The 24714-nt window shown below is 49.9% G+C and overlaps 1 protein-coding gene across 1 annotated transcript; it reads left to right on the forward strand.

Annotated features, from left to right (window-relative positions):
• Positions 1–9991: 9991 nt before the first annotated feature.
• Ppif (peptidylprolyl isomerase F) lies at positions 9992–16150 on the forward strand. Its single transcript, XM_021203862.2, has 6 exons — positions 9992–10241; positions 11214–11244; positions 11720–11808; positions 13404–13500; positions 14133–14208; positions 15204–16150. The coding sequence occupies exons 1-6, from the start codon at positions 10050–10052 to the stop codon at positions 15337–15339; spliced, it is 621 nt and encodes a 206-aa protein (XP_021059521.1). The 5' UTR covers positions 9992–10049; the 3' UTR covers positions 15340–16150.
• Positions 16151–24714: the final 8564 nt, after the last annotated feature.

Raw genomic sequence — 24714 nt, forward strand, 5'->3', positions numbered from 1 at the left:
TACTCAAGTTACAAATGATAGAATGATTTAGAGAAGTTGATTCACTTTGCATATTTTTCTGTGGGCAAATTTAGCTGGGTAGACTTGCATTAGTAGCATGTTGACTTTGTGTGCAAACACTAAGCGTGTGTGTAAAAATGTTGAAACACCATCCAAGAGAAGTTCCTGATGTATGTTGTATTTATCAAAGATCTTAGCTCCTTAGGGATCTGTTTACACAGTGGAGGTTTGATTGAACTCTTCAAAATACAGGCCGTCCATCACAGTGGTTCAGATAACCCAGTTATAAATCTAGATGTGTACAACTGCCAACCCTAGGATGTGCATCCACACACCTGGCCTTTTGAATTATTTCTCTATTTTATCTGTTTATCATGATTATGGCTGGGTGCCTGTCGTTGTTTTTTACCTGAGTGTTTATGCATGCAAAACTATGCATGTTGGAACTGGCCATTCGGGTACTTGTCATAAAAGCATTAGAACTGGAGTTTAACCCCTAGAAACCATATTGTAAGCATCCAGATGTGGTGGTTGTGTGCTGGCAGTCCCACAGATGGAAGACAGAGACAACAGGATACTTGCGGCTCACTGGCCAGCGGATATAGTCTCAGTGAGCTTTAAGCCAATGTGAGACTCTGTCTCAAAGCTAGAAGGCTCCTGAGGAACAAAATCCAAGGTTGACCTCTGGCCTTCACATATTATGCACATACATGCACATGTGCACCTACATACACAAGTACACCTACATGAACATAACACAAAAATGTATGCTTTATTTGTGTATAGTATTGTGAAAGGTGGCTCATGAAGAGCTCTGTCATACTTTCATGTTTCTCAAAGTAAATTCCCCTTAAAATTAATGCCTTTTTTTTTTTTTTTTTTTTTTTTTTTGGTTTTCCGAGACAGGGTTTCTCTGTGTAGTCTCAGCTCCTGATGGCTCAGGAGGGGCAAGGTGGTGGGGCTAGGGGCACTGGTTAAAGCTGTCCTTGCTGATCTCTGGAGAGTTCCATCCAAGGTTCCTGTTTCCATCTGCTTCTGGTCCATTTGCACAGTCTCTGCTCTCATCTGATCCAACCACAAGGCTGCCGAGGCTCCAGGTTTATGGACTACTCTGAGCTTTCCTGGACCTTTTGGGAGACTTTCCTTATTCCTTCTGGCACCCCATGACTGGGTGTAGGAGCTTAAACAGGCTCCAGGATTTGAACACTTGGTCTCAGTTGGTGACACTGTTTTTGAGTCAGGGTCTCTCTCTATATATATATGGCTGTCCTAATTCACTATGGAAACCAGGTTGGCTTTGAACTTAGAGAAATCTGCCTGCCTTTGCCTCTGCCTCCCTGGTAATAGGATCAAAGGTGTGCACCATCACACCTGATCAGTGGGTGGCATTGTTTGCAGGGGTAGGGGGTGGGAGGTAGAGAGTGGGGGGGGGTGTTAGGAGGTGGAGCCTGATTGGGAAAGTATGTCAGTACAGGCAGGCTTTGAGAGTTTGGGGCCCTGTACCACTTTCAGTTCACTCTCTGTGCTCTGTGCTTCTGTTAGCTTCCTGCCCCTGCTGATGTACTTCTACTTGCTGTTAAACATCTCCACCACTCATCCCTTTGAAACCCTAAATCCAAATACACCCTATCTCCCATAACTGTTTCTGGTCATGATGTTTTATCACAACAACAGAAAAGCAATTAATAAGCTAGGGGAGTATTGGGAGCTTACCTGCCCAGACGCACAAGGGAAGGGGGCGCTATGTTCTTGACCTACCTAGGATCTACTCAGAAACAAGGCTGTGGGTGTTTCTGTTTGTCTGGGGTTCTCCTGACACTCCTTTCCATGGACCTAACTCACTTTCTTCCTGTCCGATTTCCTCTTCCTTCCAGCTGAGAGTCTTCAGCAGGCCTAGGGTGGTCCCCACCCTAGAAGGCTCTGCAAGATGGCTCAGAAGACTGTCCGAACAATCCATGAATAACTTGCAGACCTATTATCTGCATCTGAAAGTTTTATTCAAATCTCAAAGCTAAACACTGACACCTTAATGTTACTCCTGAAAGGTGTTTATAGGGAACATGGAGGGACAGGAAAACAAGAGAGATACACCAACGCAGGTTGCTCTGCCCCAAATCGTGCCTGTGGAACCTTTTTGCAACACAGATTTTTAAAAATAATTCATTTATTTTTATTTACAGGCATTGGTGTTTTTGCCTGCATGTATGGCTGTGTGAGGGTGTCAGACCTCAGAATTACAGACAGTTGTGAGCTGCCACGTAGGTGCTGGGAATTGAACCTGAGTCCTCTCGGAAGAAGCAGTCAGTGCTCTTAACAGCTGAGCCATCTCTTCAGCCATTTGGGAGAGGTTGTAGGTCCTGGCTGGTGGAGGTTAAGTCGCTGAAGGTGGCCCTGCTCCCCGTCTTATTCCGATCAACCAAGATGTAAGATTTCCGATCAACCAAGATGTAAGACTTGCCACCTCGCACACTCTGCCTTGGCCAGAGTTGCCCCTGCTGCCATGGCTTCCTTGCCGGACTGGACTGTGCCCAGAGCAAGTCCCTTCCCCTGAAGCTGTTTCTGTTCGGTGTTTTGCCATAGCGATGAGAACCAACCGCCACTAGCAGCATCTCCAAACACTCCCATGCTCTCCCTTACACTTCATGCTTGGAGAGCATGGGCTCTTTTGAAACCGGTAATAGCAGCAACATTTCCTCCTAGCTTTCATGGTTTTATAGTGCACTTCATTGGCTCCTCTGCCAATAGACGGCTTCGAGGCTTTGAGCTCGCACTTATCGGCTGGACTCTGGACTTCATGCCCCTCCAGGCAGCCTCCATTGAAGGGGCCTCAGTCACAGAGTTTCAGAACTGTAAAGAACCTCCCAGGTCACCTTGGACCTCCACACACCCTAGACAAGCATTCTCTCTGTAGTATTTCTTGCATGCCTCCAGCTACGCACAGGGAGCTTATTATTTCAAAGTGCTGCAGTGCTGCCAATTGGTGGAAAGCTCTTTCAGCTCAAGTAATGCAAACGTGGCCCTGGTCAGGCCTAGGGTGAACCCCAGTGATTCTGTCATCATGCGGCTCTTATCTCTCTGGAGGTGGCAGCATGCCCCACCCCACCCCTTTCAGCAAACGAATAAGCGCAACCTGCTCTCTACACCCTGCTTCCCAGGCTCCTCTTTCCCTCCCCTGGGGCCTTCTGCTGAATGATGGGACAGTCCCCAGGAGCTGAGGCCTCAATGTGGTCTCCTGTGGGACCCTGGGTGAGCCCAGGACCTGTGATTTTCACTGTCTTCGGGAAAACAACCTGTGGTGATTAAATATGAGAGACGTCTGTCACAGAGGTCGAGGAGATTCAACTAAAATTCAACAACGGCAGCATTGACAGGAGTCAAGTTCAGGCCCCAGACAGAGCTGGCCCAGACTGAGACTGTTAGGAAAAGCCACTTAACTTTAGCCGGCTCACGTCCCTCTCCCCTAACTTTTAGAGACCACATTTAGAAAGAGCGGTATCACACTAGTGTGTATTCTCCGGGCCCAGGCAGGAGTTGAGAAATAGCACGTGTGCTTGTGGTGTGCACGCTGTCACACGCTGTCACATGCTGTTCAGAGGTCACCTGATACTACTTTTACTGACATCAGCCTGCAGGCCTTCCTCTAATTGGAAGAATAGACAGACACTGGTGACCAGTTGTGGGTCATAGTGATTAGAAGGTAGACAATACGGATTAGCATGTAAACCCTGTGGCGAGATGATGGGCAGTATTCTAACAGAGGAAGGGAAGGCCTCCAGTGTAAGTAAGGGGGGCTGAGAGGAGCGAGTCAGGACCGAGGAAAGCTGCAGAATGTCAGGGGGAGGGAGGCTGCAGAATCCCAAGACTGTAGAATTCTGTGGCGGGCAGAGCTCAGGCACATTCTGACCAAGCAGCCCTTGCCAAGGCCCCAGCCTCACACCTAGGCAAGCGGGCGTCGGCACCCTTGCTTTGGAATGAGCACTGAAAACATTACTATAAAGCATAAAAAGTAAATCAAGGTGGAGTTGTTACCTGCGAAGAATAATTCTGGGCTGGCTCTCTCTGTTGACTCTGGGTGTGAACGGTACGTGTGTGTGTTCGGGGCGGCAGGTTTATGGGCCGCCCGGGTGTTGGAGGCCTGAGGCCTGGCAGCACAGTCCTCTAGGACAGGAAGGCCTGGCCAAGGGAGGAGAGTGCAGGCTGTGCACTGAATTGGCCTGGGTTCAAGTCTAACCCACCCTCCTGGAACCCTTCCTTACAGAGTTTTTAAGACTAGGTGGACCGGGTGTGGTACACGGCTTTAACCCCAGCACTCAGGAGGCAAGAGACCAGTGTGTCTATGTGCGTTTAAGGCCAACCTGGTCTACATAGTAAGTTCCAAGACAGCCAGAGCTATTCAGAGAGACCCTGCCCCCTTCACCTCCCCCCATCTATGTAATTAAGCAGTGCTATTCAGAGAGACCCTGCCCCCTTCGCCTCCCCGCCCCCCATCTATGTAATTAAGCAGTGCCAGGCTAGCTGAAGCGATGGCATCTGACACACTCTACCTCAGAGGTGTCCGCTCTACATGGACCCACTAGTTCCTCCAGAAAGCCACGCAGTCAAGACAAGGTGGGAAGACCTGCACCTTCTACTACATCCTAGTGAGACCTTGGGTGAACAGTTAGCCCTCTCTAGGCCTCCATTCTTTCACTTGTAAGACAGGGACAGTACTCTTCCAGGGCTGTTCTGAGATTAGAGGGAACATCTTGGAGCAAGGCCCAGCATGGTGTCAACAAGCAAGGCGCTACCCCAAACCGCTCAGCTTGGCCTCCATAAGGCTTCCTCCAGAGCTCCCCATCTCTCTCCCCTCCCCCCCCCCAGTCCCTACTCATTTCCTGGAGCAAAACAAGGCAAGTTGGCTTCATGCTTTCCCAGAGATAAGCAAGTCTTATTTTGTTGAGCTCTTTCTGTGTCCCTGTGGTCTCTGTCAAGAGCAGCCGGTGGCACACATCCGCTGAGATGGCAGGTCAGTAACTGTTAGGTGTGGAACAATGGGACCCTCTAAGGGCTGTGCCTGGCTGAAATGCTTTGGGAGTTAGCTACCTATTGTTGCAGGGCAAGTGACCCAAAGCTTGGTGGCTCTAAGTGACAAATGTGTATTATTCCAGTTTCTGCTGCTCATCAGTCTGGTCATGGGTCAGCTGGAGGCTTCTGCTTAGGAAACTTGCAGACCAGACTGGGCTGCGGATGGACACCCAGGGCTCTTCTGGAGGCGATTCTCAACTTTCAAATACAAATGGCGGTTAGAAGGTTGCAGAAGACACATGTCCGAGATGCTGCATGTAGCAGCTGTCAGGCTTTGGCCTCTCTCCACAGGGTCTCCTGCTAGGCTTGTGCCCCTCCCTCCCCCATGATGTGACAGCTGGTCAGGTGTGTGTGTGTGTGTGTGTGTGTGTGTGTGGTGTGTATTCATGCATGCATGTGTGTGTGCATGAGTGTGTGCATGTGTGTAAGAGAAAGACAGAAGAGAAGGATGCTCTCAGCACCTGCCAGACATTCCCACCAGATGCCACTCCCAGTTGCTGGAACGTTATAAATACAACCGAGAGAGAGAGAGAGAGAGAGAGAGAGAGAGAGAGAGAGAGAGAGAGAGAGAGACTCTCAAAGAGGAAACAATGAAATAGGTTGAGGGAAAAACCCCACAAGTTCAGAGAAGAAATCACAGATCCACAGGTGATCTTGGGTTCTCCTTTTCCATGGGCTGAGTTCTGTTCATTACAATCAGGTAATTGGATAAGGGCCATCCTCACAGAGACAAATGTGTATCTCCCAGAGATACACACTCATTCATTCAGCTCGTACTCATATCTTCACCGAGCCCCTGTTCTGTTCAAGTTCCATTCTATGTAACAGGAGCAATCCTCTGAAATAGATACAACCAACTCCTCTGCACAGGTGCAGAAACTAACGCCCAAGGAAGCCAAAACAAACAAAACACCTCTGTGGACTTAAACAGTCTTCAGGATGAAGCCACACCCTGTGCCCACTTAGGGCACCCACTGCCACTCCAGTGCTTCCTGCACTGCCTCTCTAGACAATCCCAGCCTATATGATAGCCATAGTACTCACCTCTGCCTCACACCCCCTCATGCATCACACTGCCCAGCGCCTGCCCTATGGATATGTGGTAGATATGTGGATATGTGGTGGATATGTGAATATGTGATGGATATGTAGATATGTGGTGGATATGTGGCTATGTGGAGAATAAGTGGTGGATACAGGATGTATATGTGATGGATATGCAGATATGTGGTGGATATGTAGTGGATATGCAGATATGTGGTGGATATGTAGTGGATATGCAGATATGTGGTGGATATGTAGTGGATATGCAGATATGTGGGGGATATGCAGATATGTGGTGGATATGTGATGAATATGTGGTAGATATGCGGATATGTGAAGGATTTGTGGAGAATATGTGATGGGTATGTGGTGGATATATGGATATGTGGTGGATATGTGGTGGATATGTGGTGGATATGTTTTCCAAGGCTTTTATTTAATCTTATACTAAAATTAATTCCCAGCTGAATGAGGGGGCAAACACCTGAAATCCCTGTACTTGGGAGGCACAGGAAGGAGAATTTATGTATATTCAAGGTCAACCTGATATACTTAGTGAGCTATAGGCCATTCAGGGCTATACAGCAAGACTCTTGTCTCAAGCAACCAAAGAAGAAGAAAAGAAAAGAAAAGAAAAGAAAAGAAAAGAAAAGAAAAGAAAAGAAAAGAAAAGAGAGAGAGAGAGAGAAGAAATAGTTTCCAGCATGGCTCAGTTGGTATAGTGCTTGCTGGGCATCCTCAAAGCCCTGAGCTTCAATCCCCAACAGCATTTAAACCAGGTGTGTGGTGCACATATGTAATCCCAGCATTCATCAGGGAGACAGGAGAGTCAGAAATTCAAATCATCATTGATTAAACAACATGCTTGAACTTAACCTGGGCTACATGAAACCCTGATTTATAAGAGGGGTTCTGGAGAGATGATGCACTGAGAGCACTTGCTGTTCTTCTAGAGGACCCAAGTTCAGTTTTTAGCACCCCAATTAAGTAGCTTACAATTGTTCAGGGGAACTGATGTCCTCTTCTGGCCACTATGGGCACCTGCACTCATGTGTGCATACCCATACAGAGATACATGTATACATATACATTCTTAAATTTTTGAAAACCTCAAGTGTTCTGCTCTTCTGTGAGGGCCTAGCTGGCTGCTCCCATGGTCCCACCTATGGAGTGGAAGCATGCCTCAGCCACTCACACAGCATTTATCTTCTACCCACGTCTGGTCTTTGCCAGCTTGCATTACTCCTGGCTCCCACGGGCACCCGACTTTGCAGCTCCAGAACACAAGCTTGATCCCAATCTCTCCTGACTGCTTCTTGGCTCTCTGAGGTCCAAGCGTGTTGTCCCAGGGTCCCAGGAAACATCAACTGTCAGTACTCGTGAATGAGAAGCCACTTGGACATTTGGGGAAAAATGTCTGAAGATGACCCAGTCCATCATCAGCTGGGGAGCCAGCAGAGTATGTAGACTCATCTAGGCCCAGTGTCTTCAGGGCCGGGCATGTGCTTAGCTGTACACAGCTTAGCTTGAGGACTGCCTCCCACCCCAGAGACCAACTGAGGACAGGACAGGGAAGAACGACATCAGAATCCAGCCCATGGTGAAGATGGAATTCGTCTCTGGCTCACACAAGGGGTGTGCTAATGTGTTTGCCAAAGAGCTGGAAGAAGTAACATGAGGGAAGGTGGCTAGACAAGGGAGCACTGTACCGTCTGTGACTCCCCAGGACTACCCATGACATCAGGCCCCAGCCTGGCCGTTAGAGACCTCTGTAATTGCCCTCTCCTGGCGTTTTCCGTTCATGTTTAACATCACACATAGCCTTTCCTCAAGGATGCCCTGACGAAGCCCAGCCAGGGCTGCTGTAGGCTCATCCTTCCCCCTTGGGATAACCTCTTCGCAATCTTGTGTCCCTGTTGTACCCAGGGGTGGTCATGTCCAGGCTGATTCCCCGAGATGGAAATCACCTCCCCTGTCTCCTGGACTTCTAGTTACCGCATTTTCTGTTTTCCTGCACTGTCCCTCCAAGGCTTCTCTCCAGCCCTGTCCCGGTCTATATCCTTGATGACTGTCAGGAAGGTCTGGCATGCAGTAACATTGACCGGGAAGTCAGACAGGTTGGTCTCAGCCAAACACACTCCCTTTGACGAGTCACTGCCACAGTGTGGGGGCCGGGAAAGAGAGCCGCTTCTTGGGCCACATGCTAAGCCCTGGGGCAGGTCTGAGGCTGGGAAGGAGTCTTGAGAATGAAGGCTCCTTCTCTTCTGGGTGGGATCTGCATACTTTAACACAGCAGGAGCTCCATCCTCACCTATGCAGGCTTGAGAGACAACAAGTTTCCATAGCTCCCATTTGGGGTTTGTTAGACCAATAGGAGTCAAGACCTACAGGAAAGCCTGGGACTTCTGGATGCTTTCTAGCGGGACATGTGTGGTGGTTCCTCTCCACTCCTTTCCAGTTTAAGTGTGCACTGCTGTTGCATAGCTGTAGAAAATGTGCCAGTGGCTCAGGCAGAGCAGAGGGCAAGTGAGTTCCCCTTGCAGGCAGCTCCCTTAGGAACACATTGACAAGAAAAGAGGGTGCCCTCTGTGGGGTTGGGTGAGGCCCACCCTAGACTAGGGCCTGCTATACAATCCATCAAGGGCAGTAGCACAAAGCAGGGAGCTGTGGACCCTCACAAGAGGGGTCAGGCTGCCACGTGTGAGTCGGGGAGCATGCCCTGATTTCATAGATTACTTGGACCAGCCGGGCTTCTCCACACCTTCCCACAAACTGAATCTTGGGTGGGGCAGGTCAGGCTCCCCGGCTCCTAAGGCTCTCCGCTCCATTTCTGCTCCCGTCTCTCAGGATCTCAGGACCTTGCACTGGAGATGCCCTGCTATGCTCTGAGCACACAGTCTAGGCTATGCCCATCGCTGTTGATCTCAGAACAGCGTTTAACAGTTAACAAACTCGTCTCTCTCTTGTTTGTTTATCCTCAGAACAGGTTTGAGTAGAAAGCAGGGTAATTTCTCATCGTTTCCTTGGTTGCAGGACTGGCTGAAGCCAGCAGTAGGGAACCAGGGTTTTCTAGCCCTAGTTAGAGCTTTTTTTCTCTTTCTGAGCCTCAGTTTCCTAACTGTGTTGACTCACACACTCTCGCTGGCTGGCATTCATTTGATTCCCAGGCTGCTGCTGTGCCCGGAACACCAGGGTTTAAATCCCTGGCTGTGGCTCTTCTGCAGGCTCCTTTCCTTTTGTATCACACACTGCCAACTTCCTGGCATCCCTTGAGAATGGTTGCTTAAGAAGTTACCTGCAGGTGTGGTGCAGTTGGCAAGGAGGTGAGTTCCAGGTGAGTTCTAGCAGGTGTAAAGCTAGCCCAGCAATCCGCTGGCCTGGCTGGAGGTGGTGGGAACAGACAAGGGCTGTCAGAGTGCGCTGGGACTGAGGTCTGCCAGATGCACCATTGATTGGACAAACTATCTTCAGACCTTCTGGCGGAGGGACTGGTCCCTAGAAGCAAAAGGAGACAGACTCAGCTCTGGAGCCGGCGGCCTGAGGTCACCTGGTGAGTGTCTTAGACTGTATCTCTGCTTCTCTGTTCTTTCTGTTATCTCTCCCTTTCTGATCCACCTCACCTCCCACGTCTTTCTGAATCTTAGGCTCCACCTTTCTCTCGGTCTAGAGGCACTTTCAAAGGACTTCAGGCTCAGTGTGTGTGGGCATAGGGGGACGGGGCACAACGCATGAACCGATTGCGCTGCCAGCGGCAACCGGCAGGGGACGGTAGCGAGCAGGCACGGAGGGGCGTGGCGGAGGCGTGGCGGAGGCGTGGTCTCGAAGCCAGCGGACCAATAAAGGCGGCGGCGCGCGGCCTAGGTATCGCTTCCTGTGTCGCACGACCTTGCCTGTGCCTGCTCAGAGTTCTTCCGCGCGCCCTCGTCCGACCCGCGACCGCGATGCTAGCGCTGCGCTGCGGCCCCCGCCTGCTCGGTCTGCTCTCCGGCCCGCGCTCCGCGCCGCTGCTCCTCTCCGCGACCCGTACCTGCAGCGACGGCGGAGCCCGCGGCGCGAACTCTTCCTCCGGGAATCCGCTCGTGTACTTGGACGTGGGCGCCGATGGACAGCCGCTCGGCCGCGTGGTGCTGGAGGTGAGGCTTGGGCATTTGGAAAACCTGGACTTCCCGGGTCCTGTACTGTGCCCGGTGACCAGGTGACCTTGGGCCTCAGTTTCCCTCTCTCAGAAGAAGCGGCATCAGCCTGGTCCGTTCCGGGGCTCTTTAAAACCCCGGGGGGTGTGGAGGAGAGAGGGAGGGCTGGTGTGGAGGTAAAGGTCAAGGTCAGATCGTACTAAGTGACAGCCCATTGACCGGCCAGGACCGACGTTGGGCTTCCTAGACCCTCTGCATCCGAGGTTGGACCCAGAGCTCTGGGGTGGGTGTCTGAGGTCCAGGTGTTGCCAGATGCTCACGTGGTGGCCTGAGCGCGCTCCGGATCCGCCCTCCCCCTTAAAAAGAAAAGTAGGAAACAGTCACCAAGGTATCAGAAGGCCACCCCAGGAGCCTTTAGGCTGTTCTGCTTTGAACAAAGGTACCGGATAGACTATTGATCAACTGGGGGAGGGGAGCTGACATTTATTATTATGCCTCATTTTCCTCTTTTGAAAGTGAGGAGTACCTTCCCAACCCCGTTTGGTGAAGAGGGATTCTTAAGAGAAGCTGTAAACATCCCCCACCGGACCCCTCCTTCCCTTCTGTGAGCCTCTGTTTCCCCCACACTGAGGAAGGTCAGCTGGTTCTGATGTGATGATACTCTTGGTCTGGGGACTCATGCCGAGGGCCTCCAGCTGACGTTTCTGTCCCGGAATTGGGCCAGGATGGCACTAGTTTCTTCTGATTAGAACCTGAGGCTGTCTCAAGCAAGCTTTGGTTGGGTTCAGGAAGCAGCTGCCAGAAATGATAGCGGCTTTGGCAGTTCCTAGGAGGGTTGGTGGTCATGGAAGGGAATGGCCCTGTGTTTCTTTGTCATGATGCCCCGGCCTCTGGGTGTGAATGGTGAGGGGGTCTTTCTTGCACTTGCTTTAGGACTGACCATAATTTTCTGTTCCTTTTCCTTCGCCATAGTTAAAGGCAGACGTCGTGCCAAAGACTGCAGGTAAGGCTTACGTGGAAAGTGAGCCAGGCAAGGCTGGTGGGCTTGGCATGGAGATAGAACTTAGATTATGACCGTATGGGACTCTCACCCTAAGCACAGCTGATGGGTACCCCGAGGCAGCCTTTTGTCCCTCTCTGGACCTTGTTGTCAACTCTGCTAACCAGTCTGAGAGTAGCTAGATATCTCAGAACCAGGGGAAGGCCCATGTAAGCTCTCAGAGATAGCTTCCTCCCACTTCTTCATGACAGCGCGGGGCAGGGTTAGATAAAGTCTTCGGGCTCTTTGCCCTGTTATCCCAGCTGCCGCAGCTTAGAGCTTGGATTCTAGTCACAGCACTTCACACTGGTTCAAGACAGGAAGGTGATCAGGAATGGACTCAGGAAGAGGAGCAGGGCCTTTCCACACGTAGCTCACCCTGGGGATCAGCAGGGAAGGTTGCCTGCCCTTAACCTGCCCCCCCCCCCTCTTTCTTCAGAGAACTTCAGAGCCCTGTGCACTGGTGAGAAGGGCTTTGGCTACAAAGGCTCCACCTTCCACAGGGTGATCCCAGCCTTCATGTGCCAGGTAACAGGAACATGGCCTCTGCTGTGAGTGGAACCGGCAGTGTAAATGCCCAGGGAGTGATTGGGAATCACTGGTGGGTGAGCTGGGCCCTGGTGCACAGAGGGGACACAGCACAGGGCTGCTGTGGGTGGGGATGGACCTTGAGGATTTGAAGGGCCCTCGGAGTTAGACTGCCTCTGATCTTGGTATTGCATGTGCCCTTGTGCACTGGGCATGGGAAAAGAGAGGGGGTGGGGATAAGATAGCTAAGTCATCATTACACATGCTGGGACTTGGAGGGGCCTTCCCAGTGAAGGGCCTTTTCTTGGTTAAATGAACACATTCTTAAGTCACATGTTCTTCCAGCTTTACAAACATTCAGTATTGCTGCATCAGGTTTCAGGCTAGGTGTTGGCAACAAAAACCTCATGGGCAGACTCAAGGTCGGAGGTTGATGTGTGGAGACCAGCAGAACTTGAGGCAGGCATAGATGTCTTAGCCTCTCTGAAGCCCTCTCTGCCTGTTCTCCCCACTGTAGCCAAGCAGCAGGGCATTGGGGTTGTGCCTACTGTCACTCTACAGTGCTCTGATTACACATTGGGTGTGACAAAGTGAAGGAGAGGCAGGCGGGGCTGGGGCTGGGACTGTGGCATGGAAGTGTTCCTGTTCTCTTCTGGGCAAGAATTGCAGGCAGGCCCTTCCTAGGCTACCTGGGCTGTAAAAGTTAGGGCTCTCTTAAGCCCACCCATGCTCTGATTAATGACACGGAGACCTTTATATTTATTAAAAGCTTCAGGCAGTATAGCTGGGCAGATTCTGAGCTATTATAAAACTGGCCTTAAACTACTTCCCAGCCACTTGGATCGTTACCTGCCATCTCAGTCTCACCCTGGCACCTCCTTCATCATTCATGTCCCAATGGTGACTCCCCTTGTCCCCTCTGAGACCCTCTCCCTCTCTCTGGGCACCAAATCCCACCTTTTCTTCTGCCGAGCTGCAGGCTGATCCGCTCTTTATTTTAGTGATGGAGTCCAGTGTTTTACAAAATACTGGGTCAGATGCTTCATGATAACGACAATACCAAAATCCAGACTGCAACCAGACTCTGGATACAGAAATCAGCGATTGAGTACACAGTGCACAAAAACATCCTCTGACACTGAGCAGGCTCTGAGAAAAGTACCTCCCCCCATGGATGTGTCTACAAAGCCGTTGGGCTTTGGGAGGGTGATGCTGGAGCATAGAAGGGGATTCAGCCTGGGAACTGGTCCTCTCCTGCTGCCTGGCTCTGAGAACAGGACCCCTGGTCACCTGCTTGTGGCCCTCTTAGGAATTGTGGGTTGAGAATCTGAATAGCTCAGGCATATTTCTTGAGGTTTACTGAAAAAAACTAGCTCAGACAGGAAGTGTATTGTTCAGAAACTAGACTTGTTGCAGCATAGTTCCAAATGCAGAAGCTTGGTTTTAGTTTTGCCCAGTTTATCTTAGCCACTGAATAGTTGTTGGCCCTGCTGCCTGAGGGTGAGCCTTGAGAACATTGAGGGCTGTTTTCCTAGGGGACCCACTGTCCCCCTGCCAGCTGTGTGGTAATTAGTTACAAGGTATTCTGTGTACAGGCTGGCGACTTCACCAACCACAACGGCACAGGAGGGAAGTCCATCTATGGAAGCCGCTTTCCTGACGAGAACTTCACACTGAAGCACGTGGGGCCGGGTATGTGGGACTGAGCCCTGTCCCGTGCTCTTGCTGTTCATCCCGTCTGGGTGCTGCCGTGCCCGGATGCCCAGAGAAGCTATGGTCTACACTTGCCCGGCATCCTTGTCATGCTCCTTCTGTTAGCATCCAGACAGCTCAGCATCTTTTATTGGGTTTCTCTAGAACTTTCCCATTCATTACTCTGTAAAAACCAAACATCCTATTGTAATTCCAGCACTTGGGAGGCCAAGATGGGAGAATCCAAAGGTCAGAGCCATCTTGGGCTTCATTAGTGAGACTTGTTTCAGCAAACAAAAACCAAACAGATTTCCCTATGGGAATTTGGTTGGGGGGGGGGGTCTTTAAGCAGAACCCAAGGCAGTGTGTGGGAGAGTCTAGAAGCCATAGCTGGGGTTCCAATCAGTGCCCCCACTGAGACCCCTGAACTCTTCACCCTGACTGACATCCCCCATTAAGAGCCAGCTGGCAGTTCAGGTGCACAAGCTCCACGGACTGTCAGCACTGGTTCTCTGGTCCCAGGATCTGGAGGTTCATGCATCCTCAATGGAGTGTGAGCCACCTGCTCTCCCAAGCAGCGTCTCAAGTGAGGTGCCTCCTGGGGACACAGCTCACCTGTGCTTGTCTTACAGGTGTCCTGTCCATGGCGAACGCAGGCCCCAACACCAATGGCTCTCAGTTTTTTATCTGCACAATAAAGACAGACTGGTGAGTACATCAACACGCAGGGCCTCTGAGAAGGAAGCTAGAGGAGGTCACAGTCGGGAGGTCAAGCTGCAGCTGGCCCGTCTGCTCAGGGCCAGTGGCTTGCTTCTTGCTGTGTGTCTGAGAGGCAGGGAGGAATTGAATCGAGGCACAGTCTGTTTTTCTGTGACTATGTCCCACCTCTGCATCCCAGTGGTGCCGTTGGCTAGAATTTGATTTGTGTCTCGCCTGCACACACACTGAAGGGTTCCTCTACCCCACATTTGGGAAATGCTTCAGTAAGTGACCTCATGGTGGTCTGAGTGGAAGCCACTTTGCCTGGCTTACCCTGATGTTTCCTTGGCTTGCCTCTGCTACAGAATGTGCTTATGGAATCATGGGTTTTGAGGAATATTTTCCTCACACACTGTTAGTGTGGCCGCACATGGCTCCCAGACCCCCCAGCTTCCTTTCCCAAGACCTATGCTGTCTAAGAATGCCTTTTCCCTGGTAGAACTTCCACTAAGCAGCACCTTCTCCGCATAGAGTCCTGAGTGTCCCAGGCCTGCTCCTTCCTTGGAAGCCTTGATGGGCCTTGCAGTTCTGCCCCAGGCTGTCCTGGAGCTGAGCTAAGTCCCTGCTCTGTTCTTGGAACTCACAAATCATGAGCTGCTCAACACGTCCAGGCTTGTCACACTTGTTTGGTGCTCAGTTTGCCGTGGTCTGTTGTGCACATGTCTTGCTTTTTTTGAGTGCTGCAATGCCCATCATTTTCCTGGGCAGAATGAGAACAACCCACTTCTCATAGGTAAGGTCACCAAAAGTCAGATCAGGCTGCCAGGACAAAGCCCAGGGTGACAGAACTCGTCCTGGGAACCCGGAACCCAGTGGAGTGCAGTTGGAGAGCTCACAAACCGTAATTAGGCTTTCAGAATAGTGGGTGTTGCTTTGGCAAACAACTCTGTGCCAACTGGCCAGGGTGCTGAGGGTTTTCTCACTTGGCTCAACCTTCCCCACAGGCTGGATGGCAAACATGTCGTATTCGGCCATGTCAAAGAGGGCATGGATGTTGTGAAGAAAATAGAATCTTTCGGCTCAAAAAGTGGGAAGACATCTAAGAAGATTGTCATCACAGACTGTGGCCAGTTGAGCTAACTCACAGCCAAGGCATTAGGACAGCAGCAGGCATCCATGTCTTGATTCACCCAGGTTCTCCAAAGAACAGTTTGTACCCACTTCTACTGAGTTTGAGGAAGGCCACTCGGGCACATGGTCCTCCACAGGACCAGGCTGCTCTCCACTGTTCATCCTTCCTCAGATCCCGTTTCTGGGCATCAGTATGGCCGGGTCATGTACCCTCAGCCGATGTCCCCGTGATAGCCATGCGTGTGTGCCTTGGACATTGGCAATGCTGACCAGTTAGTCAAGGAAGGCTCCTGACGCTTCCCTTGACCTTCGGCGATCGCAGTTGCTATTTAATGTTGTCTTCCTCCTTGCAATAATTTAACATAGAATTCAAGATCTCATACAAACAAAGCTGTGACAGTCATGGCACTGTCCATGTGTGACCTGAGTTGGCACAAGCCACAGACACCCCCCACCTCACCCCCACTGCCCAGCCTGGCTTCTGAGACATCACTCAGGGCTCCTGTGAAAGTCCCAACGTCACTGCCTTCCCTCCTGGTCACTGTGAATCCTGCTGGCCGCTGCTGTGATTTTTGAAGGGAGCCTGTGAAGTAGAAGCAGCAGGACCTAGGAACAGACCTGTGAGCCGGGTCCGTCTGCTCAATGTGAATTCATGTGTTGGAAACTTACAGAAACTGCCTGACTTCATGCTGCCCTCAGGAGGGAGTGTTTTCTGGCAGGCTTTGCTTTTTCTGTATGTTGAATAAATCCAGTCTATCAATAATATATATGTAAAAGATTTCTGGAACAGTCCTTTGTGTTCATCTCAAATGTGATAAATAAATCCTATTTTCTATAAAATGGTTGTCTCTGATTTTAGAATGAAATTTACATCTTTGGGCCTCATTTGTTTTTATGTTTGTTTTTGAGACAAGGTCTTGCTGTGTGGTCTAGACTGCTCTAGAACTTGCTCTGTATAGCCTTGGCTAGCTTTAAACACTCTTGACCTTCCTGAATGCTTTTGGGATTGCAGGCATGTAACGTTGAATCCTGTTGGGGCCAGTCTTTGAGTTACTATGTAGTAGGTTCTATGCTTTGAACTGTTGTTTTTTGTTTGTTTTGTTGTTTTATGATGCTAGGGCCTTTGTGTACACAAACCACACCCTCAGCCTTATTGTAAGGAAGTCCGTGTAGAGCATTCTGTGTCCTAATCCCAGGTACTAGCTCAGAAGCCATTGTTACCATCTGTCCTGTAGGATGATCCAGACAGTCCCCACTGTGAGCACTGCCTCTCGGTGAAGTCCCAGCTTTGCTTAATGCTGAGCTTCAGTTTCTCTCAGCTACATAACGTGTGCATGACATCTAGGTCTGGAATTGGGTGTGACCCATGTGAGGTGCATGGTCTTGAGTCTGATGTGTCATCATAGCAATCTCTGGGTAATGACAAGAGGGTGACATTTCCCATGTGTCAGAGATCCTTAGGAAAGGGGGCTTGCCTAAGCAAGGAGCTGAGATCACCAAAGGTTAGAGGTGGGTTTCCCTCTTCATGCTGGGTCACTGAAATGTGGAATTCTTCATTGCTGAAATCTCAGGGAAGACAGGATTGGGGCAAGCACATGACTAAGAGTTTCCTTAGGTGGGTAGGGACGTGGCATAGCTCCTGGAGAAGAGATGTGGGCTCTGGCTGCGGTGAGTAATGCATTCATGCCATATAGAATTCCTGAAACAGGTGATGTCAGGTTAGGGGTGGGCGTGGTTGCTCTGACGTCATAGTGGTTAGGCTGAGTCTTCAGAGTCTTGGAGTTTCCATGAAGTCAGAGCTCAGCTCCTTGGGTTGAGAGTTTGGTTGGAATGGTAGTTAAAGCCATTTTGGGAGCAGCAGGCATCTTCAGAAGAAGGCTGTGATGGTGCAGACCCTGAGCAGGCCTTCTGGGCCTGTGTCCACGAGACTGCAGTCCTTTCTACAGCGGGGCTGCCGAGGGACTTCATTTGAGATGCAGATCTCAGCTGACTGGTAACTGATAATTGCTCATGCAGCACAACAGCTTACAGGTGAGAAGATGAAGCTACAGGCTGGGTTGTGATTAATCTAGGCAGTGTGTCAGGCAGTTGGCAAAGGACAGAACACCTGAGCTCTTATTAGTACAGAAAGTACACAGGGCTTCTTAGGATCATTACCTAAAATCTTGAGGTCACACAGGTGTTTTACCACTGACCTGTGACCCCAAACCCTCACCTTTTTGTTTAGTTGTAGGCTAGGTCTACATTGTCCACAGTGGCCTTGAAGTTATTCTATGGCCCAGGCCAACTTGAAACTTGTGACTCTTTTTGCCTAGTTTTGATTATAGGCTTGTCCCCAGCCACTTTAAAGGTATTTTAAGAACACTATTTATTTGCAAATGTATATATTTACTCACTTTAAACTTTGTATATTTACTGTTTTTTGGTACAGGTCAAAGATGCCCGCTGACCTGGGGTACTCCAGGCACCCAGGACAAGTCAAAGGGAAAGCCATCCCTTGAGCTTTGAATTTCAGAGGGGTCTCAGTGTTAGAGGTGGGAGGGCTTGTGTTTCCTGAGGATGTGTGTGTTCTGTCTCCATCCAGTGGAATCTAGGGGTACAGCAAGCATGCAAGAATTTTCTGAAAACCACTCCCTAAAGGCAGAGGCAAGGTCACCCACCCTCTGCAGCTCTCGGCAATTTTTAGAGGCTTAAGCCAGGCTTGGGTTTTTATGTGAAGCACCTTTTAAAGTAACACAGGAAATCCTGGTTTGTTGTTTGCCAGTAAGTCCTCAGGACCTAATGTGTGCATACATCAAATGTGTGCATACATCAGTAGCCCTCAGGACCTAATGTGTGCATACATCAGTAGCCCTCGGGACCTAATGTGTGCATACATCAGTAGCCCTCGGGACCTAATGTGTGCATACATCAGTAGCCNTGCATACATCAGTAGCCCTCGGGACCTAATGTGTGCATACATCAGTAGCCCTCGGGACCTAATGTGTGCATACATCAGTAGCCCTCGGGACCTAAAGTGTGCATACATCAGTAGCCCTCGGGACCTAATGTGTGCATACATCAGTAACCCTCAGGACCTAATGTGTGCATACATCAGTAGCCCTCAGGACCTAATGTGTACACCAAGTGGTAAACCTGTATATGCTTTCAAGATGGCATAAGATGTGACACCTTATTTTTTCAAAAATCAAGGTATCAAATTTCTGAGATGCTCGGTAGCTTTTCAGAATGATTTCACTGAGGTAAAAATTTGCATATAGTAAAATTCACACATTTTAATTGCACCATCAATAAGATTTTGAAAGCTACATCCACTGATTAATGAACATCAGTGAAGTCCTCAGCAGTGCTTCTTCAGAAACTTCCCTATACATCTTTCTAGGCAGCCACTGGGGGCTAGTACCACACGATGACCTTTGCCTCTCCTAGGACTTCATGTGGAAATGAGATTGGAGACTCTTTTTGGACCTAGCGTCTCTAGCATAGTGTGTGAGGCTCTTAACAGCATTTCTCAACCTGTGGAGCCCAGCTACCCTTTCACATGGGGGTCACACATCAGATATTTCCATCAGGATTCACTACAGTAGCAAAATTACAGTTAGGAATAATTTTATTGTTGAGGGGGTCACCACAACAGGAGGAACTGTCCTAAAGGGTCACAGCATTAGGAAGGCTGAGAGGCGCTGCTCTAACACCTGGGTTCTGCAAGATTTTGCTTCATGCAAAGCAATTTCTGCAGATGTTTCATAGATGCACTAAAGCCTAAAGTCTGGGACTTGCAGGATCCCGGGAGAGCATAGAGCCCGAGCTGCTTGCTTGAGGCTGGATCTCACTCTGCTGCCTGAGCTGGTTTTAAACTCCTGCTCTGAAGAGATTGATTTGCTTCAGCTTCTCAAACAGCTGGATTTCAGGTGCATGCTGAAGGAAGGACACAATACAAAGCACTTCGCTCTTGAGTCATTTATTTAGTGTGTGTGTGCACGTGCACGTGTGCGTGTGTGTGTGTGTGTGTGTGTGTGTGTCTTGTACTGGGGACCAAGTTCAAAGCCTTAGATAAGAAGTCTATAGAACTATAACTTAGCCCAGCTGGAGTCTACTGAGTGCAAAACCAACTGTGTTCTAATTCAGGGATGCTAGGCTGGCTTAACATCAGAAAGATCAATTAATATAACAGTGTAACTTCATATAGACACACTATTAGGATAAGACTCCAGAGTTACAGGATTTTGACTGGACAGAAGAAGCATTTACAAAACACAGAGACATAGTATCACGTTGCCTTCTAAATACTTATTCTTATACCTGTAGGCAAGGGCAAGCCTCAGCCCTCATCAGCTGAAAATAAATGACGCTGGAATGCTCGTCCTTAAATGGTGCATCTGTATTTCACTCTCTCCCCAGTAGGGTCAGGGAACACATGGAAGATGAAACAGAAGGATTATAACAGACAGAGATGCGTGTATTGGAATATAGTGTCATTTGATTTAAAAATGGTGAGGTGAGGGCTGGTGAGGGGGCTCTATAGGTAAAGCCTTGCCACCAAGCCTGATGACTTAACTCTGGTCCTTAGGACCTATGTGATGGAAGGACTGACTCCAGCAGTTGTCTTTTGACCCTCAGACTTGTACGACATTTATGTGCTTATAACACACATACACAATAGATAAATGTTTTTAAAGAGAGCTAACACAAGAAGACACTGCAAATCATTAGGCATCAGAGAAATGCAGATCGAGACTACCATGGACTACTTCACATCCACTGGGATGTGTAATATCAAAAGTTGGGTAGTACCAAGTGTTTGTAAGGATGTGGACGCAGCTCCTCAGATGGTTAGACGGAGTCACCATTTACCCAAAGGGAATGAAAACATGTATGCATTCAAAAGTTTTGTGGATGTTTAAGCATGTTACTAATTCTGAGTAAAAGCCCAGGACAGCTTAAACGTCCTACAGTTCAGCTGTGCCGCTTAGGAAAGATGTCCTAGCTGGGCTTGTTGACATTCCATTATAGGAGGAGGGGACAGAGGAGACACGGGACCCTTTTCCCGACTATCCAGCTGCTTTCCCTATCCAGCTGGTTGTGTACAGCTCTACTCTAATTGTACGTGGCTTTAGGTCTCAGGCTGCAGAGGACTAGAAGGGGGTCTCCATCTGTGAAGCCACAGGAAAACCATCTGTGTTGACACAGACCTTCCAGTGTGGCTGCTTTGGGTCACCCTGAATCCTGCCCATAATTTCTCTCCTGCAGAAATGGGTTGGTTGCACCAGGAGGTCTTCGGTGGAATCAAACTCTCGAGTTTGTCATGGGGGTTACAGAAGGAGAGGAGAGGAGAGGCGTTAGTTATTCCCTGGATAAACATTCTTACAACAGCATATGGGTGTGTATCTTTGGAAGCCAAAAGAAGGGTGTCAGGTGCCCAGGAGCCAGCAGATGTGGGTGTCGGGAACTGAATTCAGGTTCTCTGCAAGCACAACAAACACTTACCTACTGAGGTATCGCTCCAGTCCCTGTGAGGAGCAAGCATTCCCTACACAATGTTGAAAACATTTGGCTCTGGGCATGGTTACATATGACTGTGACCACATTAACAACCATTTGATGTGTGAATTGTATGGAATGTGAACTGTTTCCTACTAGAAATATGTCTTAGCAGGGTCTTCTAATTCTTTTAGTATGCAAGATGCTTCCTCTGGGATCCTTCTGTCCTTCTGGAAGATACTAACATTTGACCTACTTATGGGCTCTGGGGGGGGGGGCTGTCTCTCAGTGTCCTTTTCCGAAGTGTCTGACCCACGTAAACTTATCATGGTATTTAAAAACACAGATTTATGTGCTGGTGGGGCTGAGTGTACGTATGTATACTACATGTATGAAAGTGCCTGCAGATACCAGATTCCCAGGAACTAGAGTTACCAGTTAAGTTGCCTGATATGGGTGCTGGGAAATGAACCTGGGTCCTCCCTCTGTAAGAGCAGCAAGGGCCTCTAACTGCTGAGCCATCTCTCCAGCAGTAGTTATGGTATTTTCACACAAAGCAATCAGCTCTCCTCAGACACAGGTGGGTGAGGAAGGGACCGGAACTTGAGGGTTGGTTTTGTCGGATCCATGCACATGTCCCCATTCCAAATTTTAGGATCCCATTCCTTACATTCTTTCACAAGAAAATCTTGACAAGACTAGATTCAAAAGACTATGAGGGTGCAGCCACCTCCACAATTAAGGGTTTATCTCATGTTTGGTGCAGTCAGCCCAGTGTGTGCAAGCGTCTTTTCCCGTCACAGACGATTTTGAGTCCTCAGTCTGTAGCTCGTGCTGAGAACTGAAGGGCATACATGTTTCATTTTCTTTTGGTAATCAATCAAGCATCCTCAAAAGAGCTCACGCATCACTGTCCTTTTGGTCATCCTTACTGTCATATGGTCAAGTGCCACAGACAGCTGGCCTCTCCAGGTACATTCTTATCACCTAGGTGTCATCCTAGGATACCATGATTAATTGTGATGTCACTGCCTGCTGTGGAGTGCTAGCATGCCATTTCCCACTGGCAGGCACTCCAGCTATTCAAGTCCAAACGCACCACCGCACTCTTAGGGTCCTGATACCACTCCTGGTATAAGTTGGGACCCAGCAGGAAATGGAAGCAGCATAATTGTTTGGACAAGGGAAGGAAAGCAGTATCTGAGGGGACAAGAGGATGCTGAAGGGTCTCCTGCCAGGGCCTGCTGCTGGCAGAGTACCCATCAAAGGAACACTGCTAGACAAGTGAGAGATCTGTGTGCTGAGGGCGGGTGATGATGAAGATAAGGATGTTACAAAAGGCGGGGTCAGGTGCAACCTGTTAGCACTTACTTGTGCATGCGTACAGTTCCATAAGCAAGAGGAGGAAATCTTTTACAGATTAAACTCTGCCTGCAGGAAATGGCAGCTCTCAGATTCAGCCACCAGAGGACAGCAAAAGACCAGCTAGTTAGTACACACACACACACACACACACACACACACACACACACACACACACACACACAGAGAGACACACACACACACACACACACGCGCGCGCGCGCGCGCGCGCGCGCACACCTCAACCCACAACGCACTGGAAATTCTGGGCTGGCATGTATGTGGTGGGAGAGCAAGGAACATAGTTTGGAGTCTCTATGACATGCTGGGCTTTGCTAAAACCCAGTAGGGAATCAGGCAGAGAATGGAATTAACAGGGTGTGTGCTTGGCAAAGAGAGAGGAACAGCCGGTGGGCCAAAGAAAGCTGACAGGTCCCAGGTTCGTTCTTCCCTGAGCAAGGCAGGAAGATGACCTGCCAGTGAACAGGACAAGTGAAGGATCATGGGGTCAGAACAGGGTGCTGGGGGCCTGGGAAAGGCCAGTGGAATTCCCGGCTGCCTGGGAAGGAGACCCGAGTTCTGTGGTTTTTTTCCTGGGGCAACCCTGAGAGGTTGTAGACAAGGGGGGTGGGGTGGGAGGGGCTTAGCTTCCTCTAGGTTACTACTTCCTCTTACCCCCGCCCCCACAAAGTTACTTCAAGGAGCAAAAGAGATGATGTGTCTGAAGTGGATAGTCTGGTATCTGGCACACCCCACTCCCTGCCCCTCTGCCACCCTGGGCCCATTTCGCCCGGCTTGCCTTGGAGTTCACCTCTGACCCAGGAGTGGGGACAGAGATGGAGAGGACAGCACAACTAACCTGTCACCAATACCAGTCTCTCTTCAGAGCTCCCTACCCCCAAATACCAAGGCCACGAGTTGTCTCATTTGGGCCAGGACACTCCAGTATCCAGTAGATGTGATCGTGACCACAGTGACATCACAGCAAACAGGATTCCTTCAACTGTGGAGGAAACTTGTGGCTGTGCTGGGCTCAGGGCCCGGGGCTGGCTCTTGTCCCCATCTCCCTCTGCTGACGAGGGACTTAAGGCCTGTGGGCCCACAGGAAGTTCATTTCCCTTATGCACTGAAGCTTCATCACTCCTGTGAGAAAGCACTGGCCAAAAGGGAAAGGGTAAAGCTTCCCTGGACATCCTGGGGGCTAGACCCCACCCTCAAGTCGAGCCCCCCCCCCACTACCAGGGAAGTGCACCATCCCAACCCCCACCTCCCAAGGGCTCTCAGACTGCTGCAGGCAGCTAGCTGGCCTGCTGTGGGAGTTTTGTGTGCTTGTGCATACAAGTGGGGGAGGGGTGGGAGTGAGGGTAGGGCAGGGGAGCCAAGACCTCTAACACCTCCCCTGGGACTCCAGTATCAGGATAGAGGAGGGAGGAAGTGTGAAGAGGCCCTGAGCCCAGGACAGGCTGTTCCTAGCTCTGGCCAGAGCTGTGAGGGAACATGCAGCAGGCCTCACTCCCTGAGAGGCAAGCCCACCCTCAGCCATCATCCTTCTCCACTTCAGCATCTCCTCTTCCTGCCAGGGGCCAGGCTCAGGCCCAACCCTGGTATTTTCAGGCCACAGAGAACTGGGGTCAGGACACCTGCACACCAGTGGGGCCTGGCTGCTCATCTCACTGTGGATCTAACTCAACATCAGGGGGCCAAGCTTGGCCCCAAGGAAGATGGTAGCTGAGACCCCAGCACAGTTGTAGGCATCCGGACCCTCCAGCCCCAGTTGCTCCGCTGGCCCCATTGGCATATTTCCCTTTACTTGAGCTCCCCATAGGACCAGCAGAAGGACTTGTGAGACTAGAAAGCCCAGAGAGCTTCCAGAGTCTGGGAGGGAGGGGACAACTTGTGGATCAAATCCTGCTTCTGCCACAAGCCCAGTTGGTGACATCAGGAAAGACCGTCCTTTCTGGGCACCCTAGCTTGTTCCTAGAGCTGGGCTGGCTTCTCACATCCCTCCAAAATCTCTTCTTTAGCAGCTGCTGCTCTCTCCTAGGCCCCTTAGTGGCTATTGCCTCTGTCCATGAGCAGTAAGTCCAAACGGAAAGCCTTCCTGTCCAGGGAAATTATTGATTTCCACGGATTCAGGAAGTGTCGAAATCCAGCCTGTGTTTGCTTTGAGTTTGGTTTTCTTTTTTTGTGTGTGTGTGTGTGTGTGTGTCTCAAAGCACCAAAGTGCACACACACACAAACACACACACACTCACACACACACACACACACATGTATATACACACAGACACATATGTGCACATGTACAAACATGTATATACACACAGACACATATATGTGCACACGTACACACACAAACACACACACACTCATACACACACACGCACATGTATATACACACAGACACATATGTGCACATGTACACACACACTCACATACACATACATGCACATGTATATACACACAGACACATGTGTGCACATGTACACACACACACTTACACACACATACATGCACATGTATATACACACAGACACATAT

Source organism: Mus pahari, chromosome 8, assembly GCF_900095145.1.
Source record: "Mus pahari chromosome 8, PAHARI_EIJ_v1.1, whole genome shotgun sequence".
Lineage (NCBI taxonomy): Eukaryota > Metazoa > Chordata > Mammalia > Rodentia > Muridae > Mus > Mus pahari.

Excerpts from the sequence above, each read along its gene's own strand:
- Ppif (XM_021203862.2), top strand. The coding sequence starts at position 10,050 with ATGCTAGCGCTGCGCTGCGGCCCCCGCCTGCTCGGTCTGCTCTCCGGC. Across the intron at positions 10,242-11,213 it reads TCGGCCGCGTGGTGCTGGAG|TTAAAGGCAGACGTCGTGCC; the intron begins GTGAGGCTTGGG and ends CCTTCGCCATAG. Across the intron at positions 11,245-11,719 it reads CGTCGTGCCAAAGACTGCAG|AGAACTTCAGAGCCCTGTGC; the intron begins GTAAGGCTTACG and ends CTCTTTCTTCAG.